This window comes from Scardinius erythrophthalmus (assembly GCF_964197995.2).
Source record: "Scardinius erythrophthalmus genome assembly, chromosome: 10".
Taxonomy (NCBI): Eukaryota; Metazoa; Chordata; class Actinopteri; order Cypriniformes; family Leuciscidae; genus Scardinius; species Scardinius erythrophthalmus.
Genome location: NC_138230.1, coordinates 3,235,345 through 3,251,069, shown reverse-complemented (window position 1 = coordinate 3,251,069; position 15,725 = coordinate 3,235,345). Strand labels below are relative to the sequence as shown.

General features: G+C 38.2%; 1 protein-coding gene across 1 annotated transcript; it reads right to left on the bottom strand.

Annotated features, from left to right (window-relative positions):
• Nucleotides 1-447: 447 nt before the first annotated feature.
• cyp51 (cytochrome P450, family 51) lies at nucleotides 448-14,071 on the bottom strand. The gene is made up of 10 exons (XM_081376273.1): nucleotides 13,761-14,071; nucleotides 12,134-12,232; nucleotides 11,882-12,058; nucleotides 10,840-10,966; nucleotides 10,011-10,185; nucleotides 9,226-9,345; nucleotides 8,138-8,333; nucleotides 4,443-4,538; nucleotides 3,420-3,588; nucleotides 448-1,430 (listed from the first exon to the last, which is right to left on the bottom strand). The coding sequence occupies exons 1-10, from the start codon at nucleotides 13,908-13,910 to the stop codon at nucleotides 1,240-1,242; spliced, it is 1,500 nt and encodes a 499-aa protein (XP_081232399.1). The 5' UTR covers nucleotides 13,911-14,071; the 3' UTR covers nucleotides 448-1,239.
• Nucleotides 14,072-15,725: the final 1,654 nt, after the last annotated feature.

Below are 15,725 nucleotides of genomic sequence, written 5' to 3'. Positions count from 1 at the left end.
TTGACCAGTGTATCCTTGCTGAATAAGTATTCATTTATTACAGTAATCATTATTTTTATATATATCTGATCTTTAAAGTGATGTGGATTCAAAGCAGATTCAGTTTTATTCACATTAAATGGGCATTAATTTTTCCTAACGAATAAAGGGTCCTTCAGAGTTTTTTTGAGGTTTTAGAATTAAATGAGGAGCTACATAAGAACTTATGGAGACTCACCTGTGATGTTCTGTCAGATAATCCCACAGTCTTAAATCATCTTTCGTTACAATCCCAGTACAAGTTCTTTACCTTTTGCTTTATACTCCAGAAATACAGCAAATTGTCACAATTGTCAATGAGTGATAGATTTACAATAGATCTTCTCAGCTCTTAATCCCTCCCACAGCTTTGCGTCACATTCACCACAGATGAAACACGGAAAAAATGGTAACCTACAAATAACAACTGACGACAAAAATAATTTTTAATATTACTGAATGAACCTAAATCCAATTTTTTATCTAAATGTCTTTTGCATTTAATTGTTTTACGTTCACTCTGCTTAGTTTGTAAAATGAAAGTTAACTTAATCCTTTTGTGTTTGGACTGCATGAATAATGAATGCATTAACTTAAACTAGGCAGCCTTGGATGTGTTAGTTTGTGTTTTTGAGGTAGAACAGGAAAGAAATAGGTAAGTAGGAATAGGAAAGAACAATTATTGATAAATGCACAGTAAAGTTAGAAATATAAAGAGGCAGGAGGGTTTGTGTGGTTTTGAGCTGCAGAAGTAGAGCTTGTGTGGTTAGTCTGTAGAATGGTGTCGTGACAGACAGTGGTGAATTCAGTTTCTATCAAAGAGAAGAAGAAATAAATAATTTTTCTACTTTTCATTGCATTTACATGCTAAAAAGTAAGTTAACAGGGAACAGTTTGTTTTTATACTATGTTGGGCAAAATGGTACAATTAAAGACAATTACATTTAGACAACAATATTTTGGAAATCTAGTGTGATTGCAAATGCGTCTATGCTAAGACTTGGTGGTTTCTGAAAGTGCGTCACTGAGTATCTGGGCAATGCAGTTCAGTTTGGGTAAAATAAAAGTTTTTATTTGAATTTTGCTGTTTTATTAAATAAAAACACAATGTTTAAGATCTGAGTAAGAGGCGGCAGACTAAATCAGTCAACCTGCAGAATCTGATGAATGTTAACCAACTCAACGTTTGTACTGAGAAAATGAAGAACTGAGAATTTGTCGTCACTGCTGTGGTTGTGTGTTCCTCCGTGTGAATCTGATGACGGGGTTGTACGGTGTGTGGATCATGGTCGTGTAGTTCACAGCAGGAAATTGTCCGTCAACCAGATCAAAGTCGTACAGTCTCAGCATTGTCGACCAGATTGTTTTTATCTGCACGTAGGCGAAGTTTTCTCCAATGCAACGATGACGACCTGTGAAAGATCACAAGCACTGTTAACATCTCAGCCGTGCCTTTACTGAAGGTTTTACTGTGGTTCTGCTGACATTAATGTGACACACAAACACATTTCACATCAATCCTTAACTTATATCATGATACCAATATATAGTCACGGTTGATTGAGTCTGAGGCAGCAGTAAACCTTTAACCCCTGTTTGAGAATGGACATTAAAATGCACTATTCAAGCTTAAATGGTTGTAATTCAAGAATGCTTGAATTAGTCAAAAGCTTGAAAGAAAGGGAAAAAATAGCAGATTATCGCTGAAGTGAAAGCACTTCAAAAAATGTAAGTATGAAAAAGTTATGGAAGTTTAAATTTACATTAAATCAAATATAATTTATTTAATATTTTTCTTTTATATAAAATATATATTTTACAAAATATTTTTACTATAGAATTACTATAAAATCAAAGCCATATATCTAACGAAGTTGTGTTCTAAATTTGAAGTCTAAAATCACAAAAATTTAAGTTCCCATGAGATTTTGTTTAGGCGTAATACCGGAAATAGCCACCGGGTGACATTGAATTCCATTGAATTTAATTGTATGCATTCTGCCGTAACAAATTAATACATTTCTGTCCAAATATCACTTCTGTCACAAAATATGGAACCTTGAGACTCAGACCTTTCTGACATTATGTGTTTTGGCAAAATATGACAATATGTACTTTTTAACCACAATTGTTCGTCTTGTGCTGGTCTGCGACGCGCCACATATTACATCATCACGTTGGAAAGGTCACGAATCACGTCATCTTTCTAAGTTATTTGACTCCGGTTCAGAAAGGAGGGAAGGGCGAAAAATTCCATCTCATTTTCTCCTCCAACTTCAAAATCGTCCGACATCTTTGTTTTAATTTATTATGATTATTTTCTTCTTTTTTTTCGTGACCTTTCCAATGTGATGACGCAATGCGTGGTGCATCGCAGACCAACACAAGACGAAAAATTGTGGTTAAAAAGTATATACATTTTTCGTTTCACCAGATAAGGCCCTATTCCTCAGCTGGGATCGTGCAGAGCCCTTTGAAACTGCATTGATTTGAACTTCAACATTCTGGTTGCCATTGAACTCCATTGTGTGGAGAAAAATCCTGAAATGTTCTGCTCAAAATACTTAATTTATTTTCCACTGAAGAAAGAAAGACATGGACATCTTGGATGGCATTGGGGTGAGTAAATTATCAGGAAATTTTCATTTTGAGGTGAACTAATCCTTTAACTTTCTAACTTTAACTGTCATAAATCTTGAACATTTGGATCTCATACTTTAGTTTGATCTCGTTTTAAAGACGACACTTGGCCGATTATTGCTGAAGTGAAAAAAAACTTGAGAAAATGTTGAAAATATGAAAAATGCACAAATACCACTAACACAAATTTTATGAGATATTTATTTTCCTAAACACGTTTTACCAAACGCTTCCACTAGATGAAATTCGCATTTATTTCCAATGCGCTCACATAACACGGACTATACAAGTATGACTGTTTTCTTCAGGACCATTTAACCTTTTCGAATCATGTCCATGATTGTTTTGTGCCATGCCGAAACCTTAAAATTCCAATAAAGTAAAAAATTCAAAAAGACAAAACGTAAAAAAATTTCGGCAAAAATGACCGAACACCACCAGAAGGTTAAGACGAAATAGTGAGTTATTTTGATTTTAAGTTGAAAGAATGTGAGGAATGTGCTTAAATCACTATTTATTTATTTATTATTTATTGATCAAACCTAGTAACTTAAAGGTAAATAAAAAAAATGTAAAAAATAAAAAGTTGCATTAAAAAATAATTTTTTTCAGCTTTCTAGACAAAAATAAAATAAAAATTAAGTATAATTTTAGGGCTTCGGGTCATTTTGACCCGCAAGGGAAAGATGAGGGTTAAACCGCCAGGCCGTCCATTTACGTTAACTATATGTTCACGTTAACGGTTATCAACGATATCTCACCTGCTCCAAACGGGATGTAAGCGAACTTCTCTCCGGCTGCAGGGTTGTCGTGTAAGTATCGGTCCGGGTTAAACTCCTCTCGCTCTTCCCAGGTGTCCCGAAGACGGTGGTTCACTGTCGGAGACACACACACCTGGTGTCCCGGCGGGATGATGTATTCACCCACTCTCTGTTGAGGAAGCAGAAACACACAGGTCAGTCCAAAGCATCTCATGGCTTCAATACCAGCAGGGTTTCAAATGAACTTTTTCACTCACCAGCCAATTTGGCTACTAAATTAAGTTACCGGCCATTCAGAACTTCTGCTAGCCAAAAAAAACCCCTACGTTTACTATGTCAATTTTTTTTTTATAAAATTTGGATTTCATACATTAATCTTGTTATTCAAACTAAATCCTGTCATCCAACATCTCCTCTCTTCCTCTTTCATCCTCATCACCATAAATGTGTTTTAGACAGATCAATACTGTACACAGAACATCAGAAAATATACTCTCAAATAAATGATTAATCAGATGCAAATAGAAATATAAAACCAGTCCTAATTGAAAGAGAACAAGTTGACCAAAATATTGAATCCAATATTGGGTGATAATACAACATAACAAGTGATTTATAAGCTATTTTTTGTAGTCCGGTCATTTTTGACCGGGAAGAACACAAGTGTAACAAGGTGACGAAACCCCCAAAGGTGACAAAAAAAATGGTCAAAAAGCATTTGAGAAGTAGTTATACCATTTGTGAACAAAGTCACTAAGTTTCAGTCCAAAGCGATAACATTAACTAGTATTTTCGGGAAAAAGAAAATCTTCTCCGGGTCAAAATGACCCGAACACCACATGATGACTCACAAGTATTTGCACTAAATCTGTGCAGATTTGTCTTATACGAACTTCCCCAGCAAACTGAGTAAAGATAATAACCCGCCAAATTGGCTCGTGATTTGACAGCATAACCCGCCACTGTTGAGTTTTACCCGCATTAGTGTTAGTTTCACACCCTGAACATCAGTAATGCTCGTACCTGAGGCGTCCTGGCCATCCTCATCATGGTCATTATAGGGGGTCGCAGCCGCAGCGTCTCCTTCAGACAGCGGTCCAGCAAACTCAAGTCTTTCAGCTGCGAGAGACCAGGACAGTTCTTTAGCATCTGGGTCACTTCATTCAAAAATACTTTAAAAAATAAAATCCACGCACACTGTAAAGTTGCTTGAATACTTCTCTTATATGATGATGAGCAAATTCAGAATTAAAAATCTAAATAGTTTTTTAAAGTTCTTTAGATGCACCGTTCGGCTGGGCGTCAATCGGAAACGCTCCGAACACCAATCAGCAAAAGTTTATAGTTCGGATATAAACATGGGTCCAGCAGGCGTAATGATATGACGCAGTCCCCACTCCCCAGCTCGGTAGACTATTGGGTCGACTATTTTCAGGCACTGCGTCATATCATTACGCCTGCTGGACCCATGGTACGGCAGCAAATGGTCTTGTCCGATTCAATGATCTATGCTAAGCTATGCTAAAAGTGGTACCGCCAGACCCGGAGATCGGCTGAATGGATTCGAAAACGGTAAAACTCAACTGTTTAACTCTGGGGGAGTTGTAAAATGAGCCTATTTCCAAAAAAAGTGGAGTATCCCTTTAAATTCAAGAGATTTGTTCAAAAACGCTGATTCATCATCCAGTAATGAAACAAGTGAAGTCCTTATGAGTGAGCCATTGATTCATTCATTCAAACGGATTAAACAATTAATCAAAAAATTTCTTTTTCTTTAGTTCAGCGATCATTTAGTGACCGTTGAACACGGCTGAATGAATTCAAGGTGCACATTCTCATTATGTTTGTCGTTACCATGAGCAAATCTCTTTTGTATTTCACCAAAACCAACGTGTAAGTGCAGACAGATCTCTTCCCATCATGCAAGCGCACGTTATCACTTCGAGAAAACCAAAACAAAAATATATATTTAGAGATTACTGTACTCTATACAAAAATATAATGCTGTATATATCATCTGATTATGGTTTATTTATGATAAATGTGGTCTGACAAATCTACAGAGAGGTTGAGGTTGAAACCCTAAATAACCGTGATATTTAACGTTGATTTTTGTTTTAAAGTTGTTAGTTGCATAATTCTGAGCAGAATCCCGAGTTTGGACGGACATGCAGTGCTAATCTGATGCTCGTTTTGTTCCTATCAGCTGTTTCCAGTCTTTTCTGTCAGACTTTCCAACCAAACCACAGTGAAACACATACTAGATTGTGACACGATAAGAGCTGTGCAATGCTAACCACAATAATGTCTGTGTTTCTTGGGCCATTTATCTCGATGACTGTCACAGAGAATGGTTAGTTCACCCAAAAAGGAAAATGCTGTTGGTAATCACCCACCCTCATGTTGTTCCAACAAATGAAGATGTTTCTGATGGAATCTGAGAGCGGTCTCACTCCTCCATAGACTTCGATTGGATCGAAACTTGCCGGCCCAGAGAGTTAGTAAAGAGACGATGTTTAAAATAGTCCAAGAGTCTACAGTGGCTCAACCTTAAGTTTATCAAGCGACGAGAATAAAAACAAAATAACGACTTTGTTCAACACTTCATTTTCTTCTGTGTTTCTCCAAGTGTCTTTACTAACTTTTCTGGGATGGCAGATCTCGACTACCCATCAGCCTATGGAGGAGTGAGACAGCTCTCAGATTTCATCAGAAATATCTTAATTTGTGTTCGGAAGATGAACGAAAGTCTTGCGGGGTTGAACAACATGAGGGAGAGTGATTACTGACAGAATCTTCATTTTTGGGTGAACTATCCCTTTAAAGGATAATTCCGGTATTTAGCACTTTGAGTCTCTTTTCTGGTGTGTTTTGGATGAACTAGAGTGGTGGACACAGAAATGTTGACGATGGGTCCTGTCTCGACTCTTTGACTCGTTTAGAAACGCCTTTGACCGCTTCAGAGTGGCTGTCTATGGGCATGCCCGAACATGTCCTTAAAACAACCCTTAACGTTCGTTCTCAAAACTGTGCAACTCACCGAGTGGTTAGTGGTGTTCGTTGATGATTAAAAACAAATATATCGGCACAATGTATGATTTCAATCCGTGTTATTTGCTATAGTGAAACTATTTTTCCAGATACCCCACAACCGTGTAAACTTCCGCTCGATATTTGAGTCTGAAGCGCAGTAATATCAATGAGCAATGAGTCCTCCAGCAGAAATCAATGGGATTTTACAAAATGCCAAATAAAACACGACAGAAACTGTATTTTGCTACGCTACTTGTTTTTAATCATCAACGAACACCACTAACCACTCGGTGAGTTGCACAGTTTTGAGAACGAACGTTAAGGGTAGTGATGGGCGGATCGATCCTGAAGTATCGATACTGACGTGGTATTGAAAAGGATCGATCCTCACATAAAAATATTGATCCAAATGTGTGTTTTTTTACCAGTAATTTTTTATTAATTTAGCACGCAATTCAGTGCGTAAAATAAGCTTCTAAGTGGAAAAATAAGCGAATGTTAGCGGAGAATTGTGTAGGATAGAACTTTTTCTCCTAGTCATCTGGATACAAGACGAAACCAAACCTGGTGCTTCGCTGAGCTCACAGGCCCAGTGCGTTTGGGAAACGAAGCCTTGCTTAGATGACAGAGAAACAATCGGGAGTTATTTCACAATAAACAAAGCAAAAGTGTACATAACGGTTCAAAATGTTGACGTCAGTAAGATTTTTTAATGAAATTAATATTTTTATTCAACAAGGATCGACGCATTAAATTGAACAAAAGTGACAGTCAAGGGTTTTACACTGTTAAAAAAAAATCTGTTTCATATAAATGCTGTTCTTTCAACTTTGTTCATCAAATAATTCTGCATAAAATGTATCATGGTTTCCACAAAAATATGTTTTCAACATTGATAATAATAAGAAATGTTTCCTGAGCAGCAAATCAGCATATTAAAATGAATTATCATCATGACTGGAGTAATGATGCCGAAAATTCAGCTTTGATCACATGAATAAATTACAGTTTACTATGACATAGAAAACCTATGTTAAATTGTAATATTACAGTTTTTACTGTATTTTTGATCAAATAAATGCAGAAGAGAATTAAAAATCTTACAGACCCCAAACTTTTGAACAGTGGGCTAGTTCTAGTAGGCTAGTAGTAGGCTAGTACTATAATTAGGGTAGTTTTGTAAAAGTCACTGACTAATAATTACAGGCGAGTTGAGAGCACAAATCACAAAATATTTAATAGTCATGAAAACTTATTCAGATTTAGCATATTAATGATGCATTTACCTCATTTATCATGACACACTGCTCTAGCACAGGAAAGTGCATACAAGTTCAAGTGCATGCTTTTAAAATGAAAAAGTATCGGTATCGATATCGGCGATACTGGCCCTGTATTTACTTGGTATCGAATCGATACCAAAATTTGCAGTATCGCCCACCTCTAGTTAAGGGTTGTTTTAAGGACATGTTCGGGCATGCCCGTAGCCAGCCACTCTGAAGCGGTCAAAGGCGCTTCTAAACGAGTCAAAGAGTCGAGACAGGACCCATCGTCAACATTTCTGTGTCCACCACTCTAGTTCATCCAAAACAAACCAGAAAAGAGACTCAAAGTGCTAAATACCGGAATTATCCTTTAATGTTTTAATGAGTATTGATGACTGACTGACTAAAGCAGAGCATCACCTGGTCGTAGTGCAGAGGAGGAAGGTCTTCTCCGCACACGGTCTTCTGTTCGCTATAGCAGCGCTCCTGCATTGCTCTGTCCCGCGCCAGGAAGAAGCCCAGCCACGCGCTGGTGGTGGAGGACGTGTGCTGACCCGCCAACAACAGGCCAATCAGCATCCCGGCGATCTCGTCATCGTTCAGGGGACGCCCGTCTCTACAGGGACACATCACATGCACACTTGAAGTCCTGTAATCATTCGCTTGTGTTCACAGATTCTCCACAGGGTGGCGTTGTCTCAGTGTCTTCATGATGTTTGGCACACATGCGCCTCCTCCAGTGTTGTTAAACAGAGTTCGAGTCGTGACCGGAGCAGCGCTGGTGGAGTTTAAGACCCGCTCACCTTAACTCAAAGATGGAGTGTGCAACATGGAAATGAGTGTTATGTACATTAAATATTTATATCTTTATGAATAGTAGATTTTTTATAATAAAAAATAATTATAATAATCTTTAAAATTATATGATAAAATATCATAATATAATACATTATTATAATTTCATAATTTTTATAATTATTTTTAGGTTTAATTATATTTGTATAATATATATATAAAAATGTGTAACATATCCTATTTTTTATACATGAAACGTATATATATTATATATGTAACATCATATATAATTAGTTCCTTTACAGTATAAACAAGTGTGTGCACAACATGGAAATTAGTTGTTATAAATTAATTTTTATAAATAAGTTTTTTATTTTAGAATAATAATTAACTAAGTAATTGTATATAATTTTATATTATATCATTTGATATTACTTTATATTATTATAATTTTAATATATATATATATATATAACATTACTACAAATTATTAATTTAATGATTTAATCTTTTTTAATTATTATTTTAACATTTAAATTTTAATAAATGTAATAAATTATATATTTATAAACATAAATAAACATTTAACCGGTTGCAAATCTGAGGTTCTTCATGGATGAACTGGCCCAAACCCTGCTGTAAACAGTGTCATTTGGGTTTAAATGATCCAGTTGTGTGCAGTCAGTGTGTGTGTGTGTGTGATGGTGACATACTTGTATGTGGCGTCTATGAGCGTCTGCAGGATGTCGTTGTTTTTCTCTTGGGCTTCTCTCCGCTTCTTGATGACGTTATAGAAGATTTTCTTGATCTCCAAGTGCGCCCGATCCCTCCGTCTGAGAACACAGAGCAGGAACACAACGTCACGTGAACGTCTGAAGCTCTTCCTCGAGTGTGTGTGTGTGTGTGTGTGTGTGTGTGTGTGTGTGTGTGTGTACCTGAAGCTGGGCAGAGGCAGCCAGCCGGGCAGAAGCCAGGCCTCGTGTGTGTGTGTGTGTGTGTGTGTGTGTGTGTGTGTGTGTGTGTGTGTGTGTGTGTGTGTGTGTGTGTGTGTGTGTGTGTGTGTGTACCTGAAGCTGGGCAGAGGCAGCCAGCCGGGCAGAAGCCAGGCCTCGTGTGTGTGTGTGTGTGTGTGTGTGTGTGTGTGTGTGTGTGTGTGTGTGTGTGTACCTGAAGCTGGGCAGAGGCAGCCAGCCGGGCAGAAGCCAGGCCTCGTGTGTGTGTGTGTGTGTGTGTGTGTGTGTGTGTGTGTGTGTGTGTGTGTGTGTGTGTGTGTGTGTGTACCTGAAGCTGGGCAGAGGCAGCCAGCCGGGCAGAAGCCAGGCCTCGTGTGTGTGTGTGTGTGTGTGTGTGTGTGTGTGTGTGTGTGTGTGTGTGTGTGTGTGTGTGTGTAACCTGAAGCTGGGCAGAGGCAGCCAGCCGGGCAGAAGCCAGGCCTCGTGTGTGTGTGTGTGTGTGTGTGTGTGTGTGTGTGTGTGTGTGTGTGTGTGTGTGTGTGTACCTGAAGCTGGGCAGAGGCAGCCAGCCGGGCAGAAGCCAGGCCTCGTGTGTGAATCCTCCGTCCAGATCTGCGTAGAGTTGAGCGACTCTCTCGTCCAGCATGTCCCGGATCTCCCGTCCGTGAAGACAGCGGCTGGCCGTCAGGATGATCAGCTCGGATAGCGCCTCGAACAGATCTGAAGACAGCGTTTAACACTTCATAAATACTGTCTCCTATTCCTGTTTAGCTGTTTCTTTTTCTTAAAAAGATCTATTCTGCTCTTTTACAAACTCCTGATGTTGTGTTCAGGCTCTACTAGAACAGGTTTTCCTGCTTGAATGTTGATTATTCTCCTCATATTCTCCATTGTTGCGGCTCCTCTCTTCCCAGTCTGTCAGTAACGCTCTGTTTACTTCCTGTCTCTATGAAGCCCCTCCTCCTGAAAGGCACACTGTGCTCTGATTGGTTGGCTGGAGCAGTGTGTTGTGATTGGTCGAGCGCTTCGAGTGTGTTTGGGAAATGTCCCGCCCCTTTCCATAACCGTCAGTTTAACACACTACTAACTAACTCAACCAGGCCCCGCCCCTTTAATCTGCGCATTAATTATTATAATGAGGAATATTGTGACGTGTTCGTTCCCGGAAGAAACTCAAGATACAATGGAGGCGTTTCAGGAGTTCAGGAACACTGACACTGATATAGAGAAGAGCTGGAGCTTCTTCATGATCACACAGGAACATCACACACTGAACACAGCCGCTGTTCAATAGATGTTCATGGTCTAAATGTGAACGATTCATCAGTGCATGATATTGTAAAGGAAAAGAAACTGATGCCTCCGTCTCCTTACTTCTCTCTCCACTGTCTCCCCATCGTTTGAAATACTCTTTGGTTTCTTCTTCGATTATTTCGACGTGTTGTTTGAACTGTGCGATGTTCAGTCCAGTCTTCAGCATCTTCTTCTGCTCCAGAAATAACTGGGAAACAAACGCAAAAATCAATATTGCGTTGTACATGCCAAAGAATTATCTCTAAACTATAAAAAAAAAATCTGTTAATATATTTACGGTAAATTTCTGGCAACATCAAGTTTTACAAACTTAACTTAAATTTATAATAACAAAAACTGTATTTATTATTTGATATAAAGCTAATTTACGGATCTATTGAAGTACTGATATATTTTGTATCATTGTAATTCACTGACAACCACCAATCACAGCGGAGATGAGAGTCACATGATGAAACATCACAAGCAGCTTTAACACAAACTGAGAAAGTTATTACTAATAAACAGAAGCTGCACAGAGTCATTCACACTAACACTAAACACCACCAAGGTAACACACATGAAATTTTAAAATGCAATAAACATTAAATGTAACAGAAAACCCTAATCTACATAACTGATTAGATAAAAATATGAAAAAACAGTTAATTCAACAAAAAAACATCAAATTTGAAGTGTCACGCAGGGAACTGTGGGAATGTCAATTTACGTTTTTTCACTGTAAATTATACAAAGACTTGACAGTTCAATTTAACAGTATTTTACTGTAAAATTGTATTAAATGTAGGATTAGATCACAGTTATTCACCGTATACAGTACAGAAACGGAAAGTATTTTTACAGTCTTTTACCGTTAAAATCGTGATCATTTTTAAGGATTTAAAAATATTTTATTTAGACTGTACCCACAAAGAGTCATTTCTAGCTGGTGAAACAAATATATTTTTATATTGACTATAGAAATATAAATAAGCTTGTCAATCTACATATTAAAATTCTCCAGGTTTGGCAGATATATTATTTTATGTAATATTATATATATAATATTATATTATATATATGATATTCTGTGATATTTCCAGGTTTTGCAGCGGGATCTTACCGCATTGGGCACGTCGTATGCGACGCCCTTGCCGAACACGGGTGTGGTGAGGCGCGCGTAAACGTCCTCGGCGTTCAGGTCCTCGTTCTTGCTGTTGAACATGAGCGCGGCCGCGTCGCTGCCCAGGAGATACGTGAAGGTCTTCCCCACCATGGTGAAGCTGACCACGGGCCCGTACTGAGAGACAACACCACCATCATCATCATCATCATCAGATCAGAGAACAGCCTGGGTTCGAGAGACCACGCTCACCTTCTCGTACGCCTGCTCCAGGAACTCTATGGGACTCTTGCCGAAAGCCACAGCGTGACCCAGGAAAGGAATACTGGACGGGATATGAGGAGGAAGTTTCTGAGGGAAGGAGAGAAACATGACATGAACCTTTATAGGTGTGATAGATAGATAGATAGATAGATAGATAGATAGATAGATAGATAGATAGATAGATAGATAGATAGATAGATAGATAGATAGATAGACAGATAGATAGATAGATAGATGGAATGATAGAATGATGGAAGGATAAATAGATAGATGGAACAATGGAAGGATTGATGGAACTATGGATGATAGACAGATGGAACGGTAGGAGGATAGATAGATGGAATGATAGAAAGTTAGATAAATAAATCAATGGATGATGCAAGGATAGATAGATGGAAAGATAGACAGACAGAAGGATAGATGGGCGAATGAAGGATAGATAGATAGAAGAATGGATAGATGGAACGATAGATCGAATGATGGAAGGGTGGATAGACAGATAGAAGGATTGACAGATAGAATGATGGAAGGGTGGATAGATATAAGAATGGATAGATGGAACGATAGATAGAATGATGGAAGGGTGGATAGACAGATAGAAGGATTGACAGATAGAATGATGGAAGGGTGGATAGATATAAGAATGGATAGATGGAACGATAGATAGGATGATGGAAGGGTGGATAGACAGATAGAAGGATTGACAGATAGAATGATGGAAGGGTGGATAGATATAAGAATGGATAGATGGAACGATAGATAGGATGATGGAAGGGTGGATAGACAGATAGAAGGATTGACAGATAGAATGATGGAAGGGTGGATAGACATAAATGGAACAATAGAATGATGGGTAATAGGTGGAACGATAGATAAACAGAACAATGGAAGCATACATAGATGGAACGATCGATGATAGACAGATGGAACGGTAGAAGGATAGACAGGTGGAAGGATAGATAGATAAATCAATGGATGATGCATGGATAGATGGACAGAAGAAGGATAGATGGACGATGGATAGATAGACATAGATAGAAAGATAGAATAATCAGTTGATATATATTCAGAAGGATGGATAGATAAATGAATGAATAGTGAATGATGGATGTTTAAAAAGAACATTAGAAAGATAGATGACACGTGACAAATTTTATTCACTTTATAGATCCAATCCAACTTTATTTGTTAAGCACTTTAAAACAACCAAAGTTGACCAAAGTGCTGTACAGGAAAATAAATCATAAATAAAAAACGTAACAGCTCACATGAGGCGCAAAATTACATATAAAATACAACAATAAAATGAAAATTCGGGAACTGATTGTTTCCATAAATATGTCTATTGTGTCATCTAGAATATAACATAGTTCGGGAACATGAACATCTATGTTCTAGATGACACAATAGACAGCGCTCTTATGGAAACAATCAGTTCCCGAATTTTCATTTTATTGTTGTATTTTATATGTAATTGTGCGCCTCATGTGAGCTGTTATGTTTATTATTAATGATTTATGATCACCTCACCATGAGTTTTTAACTTGACCTCTTTAATAAAGGTATAAAAAGTTCCCGATTTGCTTGTTATTATATTAATATGCACTTGACTTACTTCATGTCCCTCGAGCTGCTTTCTGAACATCAGTTTGCTCAGATACGCCAGTGTGAGCGTGAACACCGATGCCGCCAGCAGCAGTGACGTCACGCTCATCTTCTCCACGGTCTTCTCGATCAGCACACTGCTCATCTCCAGGATCGTCATCTCACTGGCTGTGTTAATAACGCTTAGAGAAAGGTGTTGCCGAAAGGTAAAGAGCTGACAGACCGCTGGACTCCACTGGCATCTCACTGATACTGGTATCCCGATAAACTTTAATACCTGCCCGTCTCCGTTCACAAGGTTCCGCCCCCGCCTGATGTGGACAGCCCGCCCATTGGTCGATTCGGCGTGTCTATCAAGTAACTCCATGCTCCGCGTGCGTCGCCTCGCTCGCTGATTGGCGGATGCCGCCTGAGCTGATGTCTGATTGGCGGACGCCTCCTGAACTGATGTCTGCTTATATGATGTCACCAGCGCCGCTGTTGGTCCAGTTTTTGCTTGTAACGGCACGAGTCTCCTCGTAACACCTTTATTAACCGGGAAGTGCGTTGTATATAAATGTAAAACATCTGATCTGAATAGATGATTGCAGACCAAATGTGTTTAAATGTCATTTAAGAGAAAATGTTACATTTGCAAGCATCACAAATGTATTTATGGCAAGTTAAACGGAAATACCCCCCAGAATGCAAGGGAGAACATTTTTATAGCTTGGACTTGTTTCAAAAAGTGTGCAATTCATAAATTGAGTAATTTATAATTAATGCAACTCTATATAACTCGAATACTGAATAACAAATGTAATAGTGTTTGTTTATTGTAAAATTGTAGTGTAATCTCAATCACAATTTAAAAATAACTGAATCAACAAATCTTCTATTTCAATAATGTGCCACGTTTACAGTGTTTTTTTAATACTTTCATTTTTTCAAAGAATATCCAATGTTTTTTTATATCGTGCACCTCACCGTGACCTTTTAACTTGACCTCTTTAATAAAGGTATAAAAAGTTCAAATCAGAAAAAAATACTTGGCCTCCATTTATTTAGGTTCGGTTCATTTTATATTTCTGTAGTCCCTTTCTAAAACCTGTCCTCAGTTCTGCTGTCATCATGTCTGACATTTTAGAGAACAATTGAGTTATTCTCAGAAAGGTATTTTTAATTATTATTATTATTATTACCTTTAAAGTTTCTAACTAGAGTGTTTTCAAAAACAGAAAACTGTCATTACACTAAAATTAATACTGAAATACTACTGATCAATACGGTGGCCGAGAGAGCTCAACGCGCTGCAAATGAAGAAAACACATGCAAACAGAAAAAAACGCATGCAAATAGAAAAAAACCCACCAGCGAATAAGAAAACATCTTCATCAGTTTTACAACTCACGTGCGTCCCAATACTCACAACACAACCAAATACGGAAACGCGCTGCAATTACAGAAACGCGCTGCAAAAGTTCACAACACAACCAAACAGAAACGCACTGCAAATAGAACAGAACACAACGGAAATGTTTCCGGGGAACCCAATAAGTGACGGACGGACGGCTCGCGAGCTTTACCAGAGAGACGCGGGCTCTGGCTTTACCTATGCCCTACTCTCTTAAAAGGGCAGACGGCAGAGCCCTTGAATTGGGCACTTTGGAGTGAGCGGGGCACTTGTGTGCCATTATGTTGATGAAGGGAGCAACGAAAGACAACGTAATTTCCTCATTATTTTCACCTGGGATGTTCCCATGACAACGCAGCGCGTGCCCATCAGCTGAATAGCTGTTCTTACCAGAAATATAGTATTAATGCTGTTAACATAAATGTTGCAAATAAATATACATTTTATACAACAAAGTTTTTAAAATATGTGTTATATCTTTGTGTGAGTGTCTCAACTTTAAAACTTGCCGTCTCATATTTGGACCTATAGCTACATTCTAACATTTCTTACGAAACTTATTATAACATAACATGACAAAAT